The 18,522-nt window shown below is 38.0% G+C and overlaps 2 protein-coding genes across 12 annotated transcripts in view; one reads left to right on the top strand and one right to left on the bottom strand.

The window, feature by feature from the left end:
• Positions 1-18,522, top strand: part of CACNB2 (calcium voltage-gated channel auxiliary subunit beta 2) — a 353,051-nt gene that overhangs the window by 327,142 nt on the left and 7,387 nt on the right. For all 8 annotated transcript variants that reach the window (XM_070601312.1, XM_070601310.1, XM_070601313.1 and 5 more), the window contains one exon: positions 18,281-18,432. In XM_070601312.1, coding sequence (XP_070457413.1) covers positions 18,281-18,432 — 152 coding nt within the window. The remainder of the gene's footprint in view (positions 1-18,280; positions 18,433-18,522) is intronic.
• NSUN6 (NOP2/Sun RNA methyltransferase 6) overlaps positions 12,935-18,522 on the bottom strand; it is an 80,291-nt gene continuing 74,703 nt past the window's right edge. For all 4 annotated transcript variants that reach the window (XM_070601317.1, XM_070601319.1, XM_070601315.1 and 1 more), the window contains one exon: positions 12,935-13,961. The gene's annotated coding sequence lies outside the window, so the exon portion shown is untranslated. The remainder of the gene's footprint in view (positions 13,962-18,522) is intronic.

Genomic DNA, 18,522 nt, shown 5'->3' with positions numbered 1-18,522 from the left:
CATGCTAAAGCCTGGGAATAAAAAGATGAATTAGATGAAACCCCTGCCCCCAAGGAGCTTGGTGTAGCAATAAGCAAACTTAACAGCCCATGAAGTAAGAGTGGACAGAAAGGTGGCCGTGCATTGACCTGGTTGCCAAAGATCAGGGGGTCATAGGCCCCTGGGCAAGACTTTTCCAGGGAGCTAAGCCTGAGCTGAGACTTGAAGCATGATAGCATTTAACCCCCCAAAAAATGGAAAGGGGTGGCGAAGGTGATAGGGATTTAACACAAGATCATCAAGAGACTTCTGGAAAATGCTGGTGCTTTCCTTTGCCTCAATGTTTGGTTTAAAAAAGAGGGAGGTGGGAGATGACACCAGAAAGAGAGGCAGGGGGAAGATAATAAGGAGTTTGGAGCTGAGGAGCGGGGAGTGAATTCATATGGGGAAGTCGGGGGAGGCCTCTCTGAGAAAGTGACATGTTAGCGGAATGATTTATAGTGTGAATGCCCAGCCTTGCAGCTACCTGAGGAAAGAGTGTTTTGGGCAGAGGGAACTGTAAGTGCAAAGGCCCTGAGGCAGGAGCACGTCTTAGATGTTTGTGGGATAGCAAGGGAGCCAGTGTGACTAGAGAGGGATAAGCAGAGGGAGATGAGGTCAGAGAGACTGTGGAGGGCTTGATCATGTGGCACTTTGCAGGCCTTAGTTGTGGATGTGGTGGGAAGCTGTAGGGGAGCAGAGAAGTGACACAATCTGACTTATGTTTTAGAAGGATCACTAACAGCATGATGGAGAAGAGAATGGACCAGGGCAAGAGTGAAGTGAGGGGAAAATTAGGATTCTGTTGAAGCAGCATCAGAGAGAAATAGTACTCTGTGCAGAAACTAAAACTCTGGTGCCTTTAGAAGAATCCCTGTAGCAGCAGGCCAGATTTGGACAGGGAAGTCATTTATGAGGCTGTTGTTGTCATTCAAGTTAGAGAATAAGTGAGGCCTGAAATAAGACAGTGGCAGAGGGAATGAGAAGAATGAAAGGAATCTAGAGAGAAATAGTCAGGATTTGGCAATCTATTGAATGTGGAACATGAAGGAGAGAACTCCCAGATGATTTCTAAGTTTTTGCTTTGAGGAGCTGGGTGGTTGTTGGTGTTACTCTGGGGCTGAGGGGTTCGGGAAGAGGAGCTTGTGTGAGGTAGTGGTCTGGGGAGGGACATAGGGAAGATGGTGGCTGCATTTGTAAACATGTTGTATTTGCGGTGTTAGGGAGCTTCCAGATATCCAGCAGGTAATTGTATACATAGATCTGGAACTCAACAGGGAGGATAAGGCTTAAGACGCCGTCAGTTCTCAATATTCGCACTAGTTATGTTCCATAAGGTCCCCGTGAACACTGAAGTAGCGAATACTGAGCCGTTGCTCTTAAGGAAAAAGCAGGGGGAGGTTCCTGCGAGCCACTGGTCACATTTTCATCAGCTGATCAATGCATAACCTTGTTTTATGCATGCTTCTGTTTAAAGACACCTCCTTTGATGTATACTGTTGATTCATTGACTTTGAAGTCACGGCTAACAGCTCTATAAATCACGCCTGCACAAAGCTTAGCTAACACATGTTTTCTCCATAAGGCACATCCCAGCCTTCCTGCTCTTAGGAACACGAGACAGCACTACACTACACTGGGAACTGTTTTAAATAGTCAAACCATGGGGGGGGGGGGGGGAGGAGCACAAAATGAGAAAAACATGGCACTAAATAGACCAGCAAAAGGACACGTTTACAACATGAGATCCGAAACAGGAAGGCAGAGTGTAACTTGTTTGACCTCAGCTGAGAATGTGTGCATTGGAGAACTCCAGCTTTTTGCCACTGTTTGCATGTCCCTGCACAACTGCAAAATTGCCATGAGTGTTGATTGGGGCTTACAAATTAACTTTGGCCAGTAGGTAACTTTGCAGGTACAGAATCCACAAATCACAAGGATGGCTTGTACTTTATTTTTGGAAGCCATCAGTGTACACATGTAGCCAGAGAAGTGAGTAAAGGCAGGAGGGCAAGGCGAGCCCAGAGCCCTGAAGGGAACTAGCATTTGCCTGGTGGGCAGGGAAAGAAGAGTCTTGAGGAAGAACAGGAAACAGCTGCCAGAGCAGTGCAGGGAAAAGCACTGGAGGAAGAGCACACTGAGGGGAGAGATGTTCTAGTGGTCCAGATGCTAGAGAGGTCAAAGACGACGAAGACTGGCAAAATCTGTTGACTTTCCTGACAGGAAATTTTCATCCTTGACTTGGCACTTCACTCAAATAAAGCAGAGATTCAGAGGAAAGACGGTGGCGGTGGGTCCAGAGGCCACAGAATGGATCGGTGACCCACAGGGGCTACACCTGTCATCTGATCCTAGGAAACTCTGTATGCAAATGCCTTTTCTGATAGTTTCAAGAGGGGGAATGTGTGTGTTATATATTAACTAATTCTTTGTAAGTGTCAGCATTTTTAGTTTTTCTTATGGTAGCACTAGGACATGGGTAATTTGAAAGAGAAAAATAAGCCAGCAGGAGAATGGTCAGGGGATCCCCCTCCCCTACCAGTGTAACATGTTAGATCACGTGTGTGGTGTGTGGACTCTACTGTACAGGAAACGTGTTTAAGTTATAACTTAGTGCAAAACTGACACTTTAATACTCCAGATATGTAAGTATATGCTAGTCTTTAAGATTATTCATAGTACTAAATCCTACCATTTTTTCCATTTTCTATTTGGTAAAGTTTGCTTTTATCTTTATTTTATACTTCTTGCTTTTCTTAGGTCTTTCCTATTCTTGTTGATTTCAATCTAGCAGATTATTTAGTCTTTGAGTCCATTTCTCATCTCTAAAATGACACTAATACTGAGAACATATCTCTTAGGATGGTTGTGAGAAGCACATGATACAGTTTGGTAGCGCTTAGTAGCAGATCAGTCCATGGTGGCTTCTATTATTAGTATTTTGTTTGTTTTTTTAAAGATTGGCCCTGAGCTAACATCTGTTGCCAATCCTTTTTTTTCCTTCTTCTCTCCAAAGCCCCCAGTACGTAGTTGTATATTCTAGTTGTAGGTCCTTCTAGTTCTGCTATGTGGGATGCCACCTCAGCATGGTCTGATGAGCAGTGCTAGGTCCACGCACAGGATCTGAACCGGTGAACCCTAGGCCGCCAAAGTGGAGTGCGCGAACTTAACCATTCAGCCATGGGTTGAGTAGTTTTATTTTTAATTTTTCTAATGCAGTGTTAGTTTATGTAATTCTCTTCTATTTTATTCAATAACTAAAATATATGTTATAAATTTAGATCTGATATAAAGAAGAAATATCTCTTATAACTGAAAATTTTAATAACTAGTAAATAAATAAAACCTCACTGGATGGGCTCAATAGAAGAATGGACATGAACTTTGAGGACAGGTCCATTGAAATTATACAGTCTGAACAACAGAGAGGAAAAGATTGAAAGATAATAATAAACAGAGCCTCAGGAAGTGGTGAGACAGTACCAAAAAATCTAGCATCCATGTCATTGAAGTACCAAAAGGAGAGGAGAAAGAGTATGAGGCTGAAAATATACTTGAAGAAATAATGGCTTAAAACCTCATAAGCTTGGCAAAAGACAAAAACCTACAGATTCAAGAAGGTGAATGAATCCTAAATAGGATAAACCCAAAGAAATCCATGCCTATTCATATCACAAGCAAACGACTGAAAATTAGGTAAGAAAAAAAACTTAAAAGCAAACAGAGAAAAATGATACACAACTTATGAGGAAGCAACAATTCAATCAACTGTCAGTTTCTCATCAGAAACCATGGAGAACAGAAGGACATGGAATAATATACTGAAAGTGGTATCAACTCAGAATTATATACTCAGTGAAAATATCCCTCAGGAAGGAAGGTGAAATAAAGACATTTTCAGGTGACAGAATACTGGAAGAATTCACATTGCCAGCAGACCTGCTCTATAAGAATTATCAAAGGAAGTCTTTTAGAAAGAAATGAAATGATACCAGAAGGAAACCTGAAAGATCATGAATGAAGCAACAGAAATGGTAATTATCTAGGTAAATGTAACAAACTGTTCTCCTTTTGAGTTCTTTAAAGTATGTTTGACAGTTAAAAAGCACAAAGTATAACACTGTCTGATGAGATTTTTCAATGTAGGTGGGTATATTATAAGACAAACACAAAGAACGAAGACAAAGGGATCTTTATGGTGGTATGATTTCCAGTTGAAAAGGCAAAATGTTGATTCTAAGTAGACCATGAAAAGTTAAGTGTATATATATTATAATCCCTAGAGCAGCCACTAAAAAAAATGATTGTGGGCCAGCCCAGTGGCACAGCAGTTAAGTGTGCCCATTCCACTTGAGCGGCCCAGGGTTTGCCAGTTCAGATCCCGGGTGCGGACATGGCACCACTTGGCAAAAGCCATGCTGTGGTAGGCGTCCTACATATAGAGTAGAGGAAGATGGGCATGGATGTTAGCTCAGGGCCAGTCTTCCTCAGCAAAAAGAGGAAGATTGGCAGCAGTTAGCTCAGGGCTAATCTTTCTCAAAAAAATAAATAAATAAATAAATAATTTTTTAAAAAAAATGATTGAAAGAAATATAGTAAAAAAATAAAATAGATATATTAAAATGGAATACTAAAAAATGTTCAACTAACCCAAAAGATGACAGGAAAGGGGAAATAGAGGAAAGAAAAATAAGGGGAATAAACAGAAAACAAATAATAAAATAATAGATGGAAATTTAAACATTTCAATAAATACATTAAATGTAAATGGTCTAAACAAACCAACTAAAATACATTGTAAGAAAGGGTTAAAGAATCATAACTCAATTATATGCTGTCTACAACAAACTCATTTCAAAGAAAATGATATATGTAGGTTAAAAATAAAAGGATGGAAAAAGGTATACCATGCGAACACTAATCAAAAGAAAGATGGAGTGGTTGTGTTAATATCAGACAGACTAGACTCCAGAGCAAAGGAGATTACCAGGGATAAGGAGGGACATTCATAATGATAAAAGTGTAAATTCACAAAGAAGACAGACGATCCTAACTGTGCATGCACCTAACAATAGATGACCAAAATAGTTCAAATAAACTCTAACAGAACTGAAAGGATAAATCCACAATTATAGGTGGAGATTTCAACACTCCTTTCTCAGTAATTGATAGAACTAGTAGACAGAAGAATCATCAAGGATATAGAAGAACTGAACAGCATCGTCAATCAACTGTATTTAATTGACATTTATAGAACATTCCATTCAACAAAAGTAAAATACACATTCTTTTTAAGTTCACATGGAACATTCACCAAGATAGACCATATCCTAAGATATAAAACAAACCTTAACAAATTTGAAAGAATTAAAATCATGCAAAATATGCTCTCGGACCGTAATAGAATTAAACTGGAGATCAATAACAGATAATATAAAAATCTAGAAATACTTAAAAATTAAGCAATATACTTTCAAATAACCCATGCATCAAAGAAGACATCTCTAGAGAATTTAGAGAATATATTGAACTAAGCAAAAATGAAAATAACATATCAAAATTTGTGTGACACAGCTAAAGCAGTACCTGAAGGGCTATTTATAGCATTAAATGTTTATATTGGAAAAGAAGAAAGGTCATATGTCAATAATAAAATGTTAAGAAACTAAAAAAAGAGCAAAATAAACCTAAAGCAACCACAAAGAAGGAAACAATAAAATTTGAGTAGAAATCAGTGAACCTGAAAACAAAAATAGTAGGGAAAAAGCCAATGAAACCAAAAGCAGTTTCTCTGAAAAGATAAATAAAATTGATGAACTTCTAGCTAGACTGACAAAGGAAAACAAGAGAGGACACAAATTACCGTATCATGAATGAAAGAGCAAATAACACTACAGACCCTGCAGACATTGAAAGCATACAACTCTACAGACATAAAACTGACAACTTAGATGAGATTCCTTGAAAACCACAAACAATTCCTTGAAAACCACAAACCGCCAATACTCACCCTAGAAGAAATAGATAACCTCAATAGTCCTATAACTATTTTTAAAAATTAAACTTGAAGTTAAAAACTTTCCAGTAAAAGAAATCGCCAAGTCAAGATGGTTTCACTGATGAATTCTACCAAACATTTAAAGAAGAAATAATTCCATTTCTACACAACATCTTTCAGAAAAGGGGAGGGAACATTTTCCACCTCATTTTAGGAGGCCACTGTTACCTAATTGAACGAAAATTGATACCAAATTGAACAAAGACACTGAAAAAAACGAAAAGAAAATAGCAAACCAATATCCTTCATGAACATAGATGCAAAATCCTCACCAGAATATTAGCAAAACAAATCTAGCAGTTTTTGAAAATAATAACACATGATAACCAAGCGAGGTTTACCCCTGGAATACAAGGCTGGTTCAATTAAAAGGATGAAATACCACCATGCACTTATTAGAATAGCTAAAATAAAATAAAAAAATTGACAATACTTTGTGCTGGTGAGGGTGCAGAGCCGCTGGAACTCTCACACGTTGTTGGTGGGAATGCAGAATGGTACAGCCACTCTGGAAAATTTGTCAGCATCTTACACAGTTAAACACACACCTACCTTATGATCCACTCATCCCAGTTATGCAATTTTTTTACCCAAGAGAAAAAAAAAAACCCATATTGGACATAAAGACTTGAACATGAATGTTCATAGCAGCCTTATTGGTAGTAATCAAAAACTGGAAACGACTCAAGTGTCCATTAACAGGTGAATAGATAAACAAGTCGTGGTATATCCAGACAATGCGAAACCACTGTACTATCGATATACACATGGGTAAATCTTGTAAGAATTATGATGAGTGAAAGAAGCCAAACCAAAAAAGAGTACATACTGCATGATTCCATTTATATAAAACTCTAGGAAATGCAAACTAATCAAGAGTCACAGAAAGCAGGTCTGAGGTTGCCTGGGCTGGGGGAGGGGCAGCAGAAAAGGGTAGGAAGGAGGGCTTACAAAGGAGTGCCAGGAAATTTCGGGGGAGTTATAGATATTTCACTATCTTAATTGTGTTCATGGTTTCATGGGTGTGTAAAAATGTCAAAACTTACATAATTGTACCTTTTTAATATGTACAGTTTAATGTTTAATAAAGCTGTTTTTAAAAATACACCTTCCATGTGACCCAGAAATCACACTCCTAGGTATTTACCCTAGAGAAATCAAAAATTATGTTCACATCAACACTTGCACATGAATCATTATACAAGCTCTATTCATAATATCTAAAGACTGGAAACAACCCACATATCTTTCAGTGGGTGAATATATAAAGTGTGGTATATCTATACAGTAAAATACTACTGCTTGGCAGTAAAAAGGAGCAAACTATTGAAACAAGCAACAACTTGGATGAATCACCAGTTAAGACGTCAGTCTGGAAAGGTTGCATACTCTATGATTTCATTTATATGACTTTCTTGAAAAGCCAAAATCTAGTGACAAACATCGGTGGTTGCTGGGGGAGGGGGCGAGTACAAAGGGAAAGCACGAGGTTGCTTTGGGAGGAATGGAACTGTTCTGTATCCAAAGGGTGGCAGCGGTTCCACAAAAGCATACGTGTGCTAAAATCCATATAACTGCACATCCTCAAGAATTCAATATTACTCTACATTAATTTAAAATTTAAAAACCCACTTGAATCTGTTTCTATAATGAGCCTTGTGAGAAATGAGCACTGTAAGAAAAGCAGTTGGATAAGAAAATTCACTTTTCCTATCCTCTACCAGCTTCTCAGTTTTATGGTGCTATAATCTGGGATTTTAATGATAGACTTTTCCTAAGTGATGGATGTTTTTTCGAAATTAATTGAATTTAATGAAAAAGTTAAAATACAATAAAATACCCTGCCCTGACCCATAAAGTCTCTTCAGTGACTTCTACCTACCCCTACCTCTCTCTATCCCCCCTCCTCCATCTTTCTCCCCCTTCCCCCCACAGCCCAAATTTTTAGCTTTCCACAGTTAGTGTCTCCATTCCACTCACCTTTCACTCTCCAGCTGATTCCAAACTTGTTTCTACTTTTATTACTCCACCAAAAAAGCTAGTGCTAAAGAAGGTACCAGTAACCTCCATGTTACTAGTCCAGTGGACGCATTTCAACTCTATCTTCCTTGACTTGGCAGTCCCATGTGAGAGGGCTGACTTCTCTCTCCCTGAAGCTCCCTCTCCTTTGGATTCCTCAACACCGTTGATTCTGGCCCTCCCACCTTACCTCTTTGCAGCCTTGTCCTACCTGGCCTTTACGTGTTAGGAATTCTTAATTCTTCATCTTGGGTCCTCTTATATCTATCGCGTGTTCTCTCTCTAGGCAAAACTATTCATACCTATAGGTTATTTACCTCCTATATTCAGATGGCTCACAATTTGTATCCCAAACTGGATAGGTCCTTTAATCTTCAGAATTATGTATCCTACTTGTCTGTGTTGCCTGGTATATTCCTCAAACTTAGCATATGCTAAAGAGAATTTACAATGTTTCCCATATTCTGAATTTTCTAGGGTTTCTTATCTGAGTAATGCAAGTCAGGTTGCCTATCTCCATTCTGAAAGCCAGGAAACTCTGGAGCCATCTTGATACTTGAGTTCTCTCACTTCCTTTTCCCAGAATATCTCCAGGTCTTGTCAGTTTCATCTCCTAAATGTCAGATCTGTCTGATTATATACAGGGTTTGAACCACTGCTCCAGTTCAAAGTACACTGAGCACTGTAACTGCTTCCCAGCTATTTTGACCTTTATCTCTTAGTTCTTCAGACGGGAGCCAGCAAAATCTTTTCAAAAAGCAAATCTGTTCATGGCACATCCTTGCCTAAAACCTTAAATAGCTCTTCCTTCTTCTTAGACTAGAACAAAACTCCTTAACCACACATGTCCGAACCTCTTAGCCTCACTCCACACCATGCTCTGCCTTTCTCCCTCCCCTGGAACCATACGGTCTGTATTAGTCTACCCAGGCAGCCATAACAGAATGCCACAGTCTGGGTGGCTGGAACACATTTATTTCTCACAATTCTGGAGGCTGGAAGTCCAAGACCACAGTGTCAGCAGGTCTGTTTCTCCTAGGGCCCCTCTCCTTGGCTTGCAGATGGCCACCTTCTCGCTGTGTCCTCACACGGCCTTTCCTCTGTGTGCACATATCCCTGGTGTCTCCTTCTCTTCTTAGGAGGACACCAGTCACATTGATTTAGGGCCCCATCTTCTCGGCATCATTTTAACTTAATCACCTTTTTGACGGTCCTATCTCCAAATATAGTCTCATGGATTAGAGGCTACCCATGTGAGCACCTTTAACGCTACCTCTTGAAAGGCCCTCTCTCCAAATCTGTTTGAGGTACTCAGGGTTGGTACTTCAACATATGAATTTTGGGTGGGAGTAACGGGACACAATTCAGCCCACAACACGGTCTTTCAATCTTTCGTTCAGTCCTGTTTGTCTGCCATGGAACCTTTGCACCTGCTGTTCCCACTTCTTTGATGCAGTTCCCTCCTGTACGTCACAGCACCTGTGACGCCCCTTTGTGTCACCGAAAGGCTGTGATTTTACATGCATTGAGTGAGTGATTACCATCTGTCTCTCCGCTCGATTATAAGCCCTGAGTTCAGGGATTGCATCTCTTTTGGCTCATCATTGCTTCCCCGTACATGCCGCAGTCACAGGCACAAAGTAGGCACTTCGTAAAATATGATTGGATGGGAAGGCGGTCACCCCGTGATGCTGCCTCCCCTCCCACCCCGCCGTGATTTTGTGGCCTTTGTGTTTATGCAGACTCAGAAAATGGCTTTGTACTCAGCGTTTGCTGTACATCAGAGTTTTGTGCTTGCTCTGGGGCAAACCAGTTATTTCCTATCGTGGTACACTTTTAAGCTGTCGTTTTGCTGACATTAAGGATATATTGAAGTTTTAGGGGGAGGAGGATTATTGTTACTATATTGCTCCCTAAGAGGATAAACTATCTGTATTGAAGTATCAACACTAAAATCTTTGCTTATATTAAAGGCAATTTTCTTACCGTTTAAACCACTTCCATGTAGCATATTTTTCTAAGTCTGCATGACAGGTTCTCTATCGTGTTGTCTATTTTTAAAAAGTATGAACACTTCACAAATCTAACTCAAATTAAATCAGTGCTTATGTTTCAATATTTGTGAGCAGCTGGAGAGTGTGTGTCGGAGGAATGGTAAACAATTGCACTGGGTTTTGGGGCAGAGACAATGACTAAGAACTTCTTTTAAGCATTATTTATTAGCTTGCAACTTCTGTTAACCCAAGGGTGGGTAGGAGTGAACGTGGGGAGCTTATTTTAAAAGCATCTTTTTCTCTTATATATATTTAATAGAAATTAAATTTGAGAAAATTTACCTTAAGTTTAATAGATGAGATCAAGTGCAGCAATTATTTCCAAAGGATGAAAGATCCAGTACATTGAAAATATAATTTGATAGATAGAAATTTGCTTTATGCAGAAGTTTTTAGAAAACATTCATTGCATAAACAAAAGTATAGCGTGTTGCCTTTGGACTTCATGATGCTAATGTACCATTGTGTGAAGAAAAAGGATGCTGAAAACTGAAGCGTTAAAGTTTGTCCTCAGATTTTGGGGGTGCTACAGGACATCTTTGCATGTGTGATGGCTTTATATAGGCTCATAAAAGTTTTAACTTATCTCAATGGTAATATTGGTCAAGCATCATAATTTAAAATATCTACTGTTTCTACTTTTCAAACTTGGAGAAGGCAAATAAAGACTATTATACTCCTAAAAGTAAAAAATATTACTTGAATTTAAATAGTAAAGGGTATGGTGGTACAATTATTTGCCAATTCCAAATAGAAACTTTTAAAAGTAATAAATTTAGATAATTACAGTAATGCTTTATAAGGGAATTCACCCTGGAGTTTCTTTAAACTGCCTGACTTTATACTACCTTCACATTATGGTTTGGTTTTACCACAAGCAACTTTCCAGGGACAATTTAGGGAAATACGGTACATCTTTGCACACATTTGTATGCAAATATGTGGTTGTGGTACATAATTGTACCACTCAACAGCAAAAACCATGTACTGGAAGTGGTAAAATATTGAGTGAATAAAACAGTAAAGGAAGTGGAGCTAGGTATTAGCTGTACACATGGCAACCGTTGCAACTGATAGCATGCAGGGAGAAAAGAAAGGCATTTACTTTGTATGTTAGCAATACAGGCAGTCGGATAATAATGTTCACAACTTGGTACATATCTTTAACCCAGGTGAAGGGCCAACTTAGATAATTTCTGAAAAGTTTGTCGAATTTATTCCTTGTGGTGATGGAACTGTTCTGTCTCTTGACTGTGGTGGTGGATACATGAACCTCCCATGTGATGAAATTGTACAGAGCTAAATACACACAGATGAATACAAGCAAAACTGGGGAAATCTTGAGATTGGCAAATTGTATCAATATTAATATCCTTGTGATATTGTGCTATGGTTTTACAGGATGTTCCCACTGCAGGAAACTGGGTAAAGGGTATAAGGGATCTTTCTGTATTATTTCCTACAACTGTGTGTGAATGTACAGTTATCTGAATAAAAGTTTCCCTTTTAAAAAGTTAATCACAGGTTAACAGCACCAGGGACTTCAGAACTGGCATGACAAATGGAGAGATCATCTACATCAGTGCTTCTCAAAGCGTGGTCTCCAAATGAACAGCATCAGCATCATGGGGCATTAGCTAGGAATCCCGACCTACTGAATCTGAAACTCTGGAGGTGGGGCCCTACAATCTCTTTTAACAGACCTGCCAGGTGATTCTACTATATGCTAAAGTTTCGCAATTACTGATCTCGGTCAAGCCCATCGCTGTATGGTAAAGAGCTGAGAGCCACAGGAAGTGAAAGGATCTGTGTAGCTAAGGCACCTGCTAAGTTATAAAGCCAATACACTGGATGTCCTGACTACCATCCAAGATTTTTCCATCGAGTGCGCCATCTTGCAGGGATGTTGACTGCATTTACTTGACCATTTGCCTTCTCTTAGGAAGAGAGAAAACAAATAATTTATGGAGATTGAAGGACTGATGATAGAAGGCTATAAATTAGCCTTGCTGTAATGTGGAATTTATGGGACTAGTTCATCTTTTGAATCTTATTTCTTCCCTCCTTTTGACTTATCCATTACCAGGGTAGCTGTCTGCTTGAGAATCAGCACAATTTTTATTTCACAACATTGTTCTGATGGCCCAGCTATAGCAACATCTCCACCCAAGGGGAGTACTTCATCTAAATATTATCTTAGTAGTCAAATCGTTTTTCATATTTTTAAAGATTTATTTAATGACTCTCTTCTTCAACAGCAGCTTTTGCCTACTACGTTTATTTAAGAAGTGATCTTATTACCTTATTTAATTGACTCATTGTTTCAACATACTTTTTGAGTGCCAATGAGATACCAGGCATTGAACTGAAGGAAGGAATAGAAATAATTATGTATTGTTTCCAGTTTTCGGCCAGTTCACTACCTATTGGAAAAGTTCTTGATCACATCATTGAGATACAGTGATAAGTGTTAACAGAGGAAGGTACAAAGCTATCCTTGAGATTTATTAAGCACTTACTATGGGCCAGGCACTGTAATAGATGCTTTTGCATGTTGATTCATTTAGTCCTCATTTCCATTTTGCAGATAAGAATATTTAGGCTCCCATAAGTTGAGCACGATATCCAAAGATCACACAGTTCCATGAAGTGACGAAACCTAGTTTCTGCCCCAGGCCACTTTGTTGCACTGGAGTGGGAGCACAGAGACAGAGGAAGCTTGGGGGAAGGAAGAGGTGGTTAGAAAGGGATTTAGTGTCAACCTTAAAAATAAAACAGCCAGTTATTTTACCAGCAAAGTAAGTTTATTCAGGAATAGCCAAAGAATTGCAATTTGGGATATGCATGCTATGACAGACCATATGCAAATCCAACGAACAGGGGAGAGGAACACTATTTTATAGAGAAAAACAGGAAATTGGGAGGGGTTGTTTTGAAGGGATGTCCACTAGAGAAAAGCACCAGTTCAGGGTAGTGATGATTTCTCATAGGCTGAGTTGCTGGAGTAGTTGATTTCTCTTTGGGATGCAGTGTACATTTCTTCCTGTAATTAATGATTCTTTCCTGTTGAGGAGACTTTTGTTGGCATCTGTAATTGACTATCTTTCCTGTAATTGATTCCATGTGGTACTGCATGGGCACTCCCCCTTCTAGCCTCCTGACTCAATTTTAAATGGGTTCCTTTTCTTAATTTCCACAACAGATTTCCTTTTTTAAAGACAAGTAAGGCACTTCTCAAAATCAGAGTTTTGTGCTTAGTAGTTGTGAAAATGGAATTGGAATTACCATTAAATAACTAATCCTAGAGCTGCCTGAAGGTCTTATTAATTCCTGACCACTTAGATGTCCCCCAACACTAGCCACAATGAAAATAACAGCCTCCTTTCTCTGTTTTTTCAGTAGTGTTTGATTACAGAAACTTCTTTCCACACAAGTTAACATGCCTTCTTTCTCATCTTGGGGAAAACATTATGATTGTTCCTGGGTTTGGCTTTTAGATATCAGAGATATAAAGCATAGACAAAAATGTTACTCATTTTATCAGCACTAGTTTTAATTCAAAGGGTACAAGAGACTGTGGGATGTGAAGAGATGAATAAGGTGCCCTGTCTTCAAGATGCTGAGTGTGCATTCCTTCTCTAGTTCAGACAACTCTAACTCAAATTGACTTGAAGCCGGCTTTTCAGTTTCAGAAATGAATGTCGGGAGAGTCTTTGACTTTTCTTTTTTGAAATAAATTCTGACCATGTTGTACTCTGTCAAAGGAGAATCCCTGGTATGGATACATTGCTTTCTGAAGGCATCATTTTTACCTGGAAGTCAAAATAAAAGTATTTTCTTCAGAATTTATTGGTTATCTTTCCTTAAAGTCTATTTACTAATAGGTTGCATTGGGACTCTGAAGAGCCACTTTAAAATCTTTTAAAATATCTCATTTTTCCCATTCATTTAAAAAGTGTAAAATGTTTATGTATGTAAGAATATTATATATAAATATCTAAGTATATATGCACATATATATACATAATACATTGACATACAGTAATAGAAGTAATTTCTGGATATTTGATAAGATGATGGGTTACTTTCTCATGTTTATCTGTTATCCAGATTTTATACAATGAACACATATTACATTTACATTTATAACCAGTAAAAAAAATATATGGTGCTCAAACCTCTAAAAACATGAAGTTATATCTAAGGTGTAGGATTCTGTGGCTGAGAATAGCTGTTATTAACTGAGTACACAGATGAAAGTCTTTGTGATCGAATCTCTCTTTTTCATTGATCTAATCAACATAAAACATTCGTTTCAGGTGTATAACATAATGATTCGATATACGTATCTATTGTGAAATGATTACCACAATAAGTCGTTAACCTCCATCACATGTAATTTTTTTCTTGATGAGAACTTTAAAATCTGCTTTGTTAGCAACTTTCAAATATGCCATACAGTATTATTAACTGTAGTTGCTATGCTGTACATTACATCCCCAGGACCCATTTATTTTATAACTCGAAACTTGTACCTTTTGAACACCTCCACCATTTTACCCGTCTCCTACCCCGACCTCTGGCAACCACCAATCTGTTGTCTGGTATCTGAGTTTTCGTTTTGTTTTGTTTTGTTTTAACTTGGATTCCATATATAAGTGAGATCATATTTGTCTTTTTCTCTGTCTCTGAAATAAATTGCCTTTATTTCACTTAGCATAATGCCCTCAAGGTCCGTGTTGTTGCAAATGGCAAGATTTCATTCTTTTGACTGCTATTAGTCAAATATGTACCACATTTTCTTTATCCATTCATCCCTTGCTTAGATTGTTTCCATGTCTTGGCTATTGTAAATAATGCTGCAATGAACATGGGGATACAGATATCTTTTCAAATTAGTGTTTTTCTTTCCTTCAGATACCCAGAAGTAGAATTACTGGATCATATACTAGTCCTATTTTTAATTTTTTGAGGAGCCTCCATACTATTTTCCATAGTGGCTGCACCAGTTTACATTCCCACCAACAGTACACAAGGGTTCCCTTTTCTCCACATCCTTGCCAACACTTGTTATTTCTTGTCTTTTTGATAACAGCCATTCTAACAGGTGTGAGGTGATAACTCATGGTTTTGGTCTGCATTTCCCAGGTGATTAGTGATGTTGAGCACCTTTTCATGTACCTGTCGGCCATCTGCATGTCGTCTTTGGAGAAACGTCTATTCAGATCCTCTACCCATTTTTTAAACAGATTGTTTCTATTTTAGCTATTGAGTTGTGTGAGTTCTTTCTATATTTTTGAGATTAACCCCTTATCAGATATATGATTTGCAAATATTTTCTCCATTCAGTAGGTTGCCTTTTCATTTTTGTTGATGGGTTCTTTGGCTGTGCAGAAGCTTTTTAGTTTGATGTAGTCCCACTTGTTTATAATAGTTGTTAGTGTATGCAACAGATTTTGCTATACTGATTTTGTATCCTGCAACTTTACTCAATTCGTTTATTCTAACAGTCTTTTGGGGGAATCTTTAGGGTTTTCTATAGATAATATCATGTCATCTGTGAACAGTGAGTTTTACTTCCTCCTTTCTAATTTGGATGCCTCTTCTGTTTCCTGCCTAACTGCTCCAGCCAGGACTTCCAATACAATGTTGAATAAAAGTGGTGAGAGTGGGCATCTTTGCCTAGTTCGTTCCTGATTTTTAAAGAAAAAGCTTTTGGCCTTTCACTGTTGAATATGATGTTAGCTGTGGGTTGATCCAATTTCTTAATGTTTACAGTAAATATTAATTTACATTGGAACTTGATTGTTGGGGGGGGGGGTCAGTGGCCATGAAAACATTCATAGGACACAAAGAAGAAGCAAGGTTACAGCAAGTATAAAAATTTAAAGATCAACAGAGAAGAGAGAAACAATAGTGTTAGTAATTACTTTATAATTATTATGAAAAGAATTATCAGCATATAATTTTTATTTTAATAACTGTTATTAAAGGAAATTCAAACAAATAAAGAGTAAAAAACCTCAGGCTCATCACTCAGTTTCAGCTCTCATCTAGTCATAGTCAATATTGTCATTTCCAGCCTGCTCCTGACTCCCCCAACTGTTCCTGGATTATTTTGAAGCAAATCTCAGATATCATATGGTTTTAACTGTAAATATTTCAGTATGTATTTCTAGATATTAGGGACTCTTTATTTAAATTATAACTATAATGCCATTATCCTACCTTAACAATACATTCCTAGCATCATCAGATTTCCACAGTCATGGATCATTTCCCAATTGTCATATATTTTATCTATTTTTAACATTTATATTTATATATACATTATACATAAACATTTATTCATTTATGCATTATAAATATATGAATTATTATTTGTTTGAATCAGGATCCAAGTAAAGTCCATACATTGTGATTGGTTCACAGGTCCTTACATCTCTTAATCCATAGTTTTCTGTGTCTTCTTTTTTTTTCCTTGTAATTTTTTGCTTGAAGAAACTGGGTCACTTATTCAGTAGGATTTCCAGTCTGAATTTTGCTAACTGCATTACGCTGGTGTAGTTTATGTGACTGTCTGTTCCCTGTGTTTCTTATAAACTGGTAGATCCAGAAGCTTAAGTGGTTCGTTTGATTTTTTTGGGTTTTTTTGTTGTTGTTGTTGTTTTTTAGCAAAACTGTGTCACAGGTGGTATGTGACCAAATATTACTTTAAAGCTAATATGTGAAATGGTTTGGGCCTTGATTTCTAAGACATCCAGGAGGTATATAGAAGGACTCTGGTCATAACATATTATGAGGCAAACAATTAGTGACTTGCCTTTTCTAGAATAATATACTAGTTAAAATTATCTCCAAAAATCTTCTGCATGGATCCAAATGCATAAGGGGAATTAAAACATATTCTATAGGGCCAGCCCTGGTGGCCTAGTGGTTAAGTTTGGTGTGTTCTGCTTCAGCGGCCCAGGTTCAGTTCCCAGGTGCAGACCTACACCACTCGCCTGTCAGTGGCCATGCTGTGGCCGTGACCCACAAACAAAAAGAGGAAGATTGGCAGCAGATGCTAGCTTGGGACAAATCTTCCTCGGGGGGGGTAAAAAAAGAAAGAAAGAAAAATATTCTGTAGGTCCAGAAGTCTCATGGAATTGGCCTTTGGCTTTTCATGATTGCAATGGCCACTGCAAGCTACATATTATACTTTATAGACCCATGCTGCCTAGTACAGTAGCTTCTGGCTATTTAACTTTAAACTACTTAAGGTAAATTTTTCAAATTTAGTTGCTTATTCACACTAGCCACAGGTAGCTAGTGGCTATCATACTGGCCAGCACTGATATAGAATATTTCCATCATCACAAAAAATTTTATTGGACAGTCCTATTTTAGACTCTAGAGAAATCAGGGAGAAGTAGACAAACTGAATGAAATTTTCTTGGCATTCAAGAAGATTTTTAGATGTTTGATAACGAGTTTTCTGTAAATCTTATCGTTTGGATTTCTGTAGTGCTGCCTCTAAACTTGAATGTTACAGGACCATTGTTTTGTTGGTGGAAAACATGAGAAGTCTGTTTTTGGACAAGTTTGTTACAGACAGTCTTAACGTCTCCCTTGTTTTATGTTGTATTTCAGCTTGCTAAGAAACATATCTAGACTCTGTCACATCCAGAGAGCATACAATCCGTGACACATAAACTCAGATAAGCGCCTGCAGTGAAAGAAGGCGCTGATCGTCGCCAGGGTGAAGTGGTTAGAAACAAACACATGAAAAGATATCTCTCAAGTTTCTCTTTTACAGCATTTTTATGAAATGATTCACAGAGTGAAGTTTTATAGCACAAAAAGCAAGTCAGCAGAGAGAGCCAAAATTTTTGATTCTCATAGACATAGTGTTACACTGGAAGTAAATTTTATAGCTGGTTGAGTCAGTTCCATAAATTCTAAAGGTGTTCTGGAGAAATAGCCTTTTCCAAAGGATACCTTTTATCAGCTCTGTTACCTGTAGATATTTACATAATGGCTCACCCACCTACCATCCTGTTGAAGAAATAGTGTATCATTTGACTTTTGTCTTAATTCGGCCTAAAAATACTGTACTTGAAGTAATTGACCTTTGCTTAATTTTTTACAGCGGAAGTTCAGAGTGAAATTGAAAGGATTTTTGAACTTGCAAGAACGTTGCAACTGGTAGTCCTTGATGCAGATACTATTAATCATCCAGCTCAACTTAGTAAAACCTCTTTGGCCCCTATTATAGTGTACGTAAAGATTTCTTCTCCTAAGGTAAGTAGAGTTGCTATTGGCTGCTGTGTAATCAAAGTTTACTAAAATGTGCATTTATTTTCTGTTTTCTAGTTACAACAGGCTATGTCT

This window comes from Equus przewalskii, chromosome 30 (genome assembly GCF_037783145.1).
Source record: "Equus przewalskii isolate Varuska chromosome 30, EquPr2, whole genome shotgun sequence".
NCBI classification, from domain to species: Eukaryota; Metazoa; Chordata; class Mammalia; order Perissodactyla; family Equidae; genus Equus; species Equus przewalskii.
This window is presented reverse-complemented; position numbering and strand designations above follow the sequence as displayed.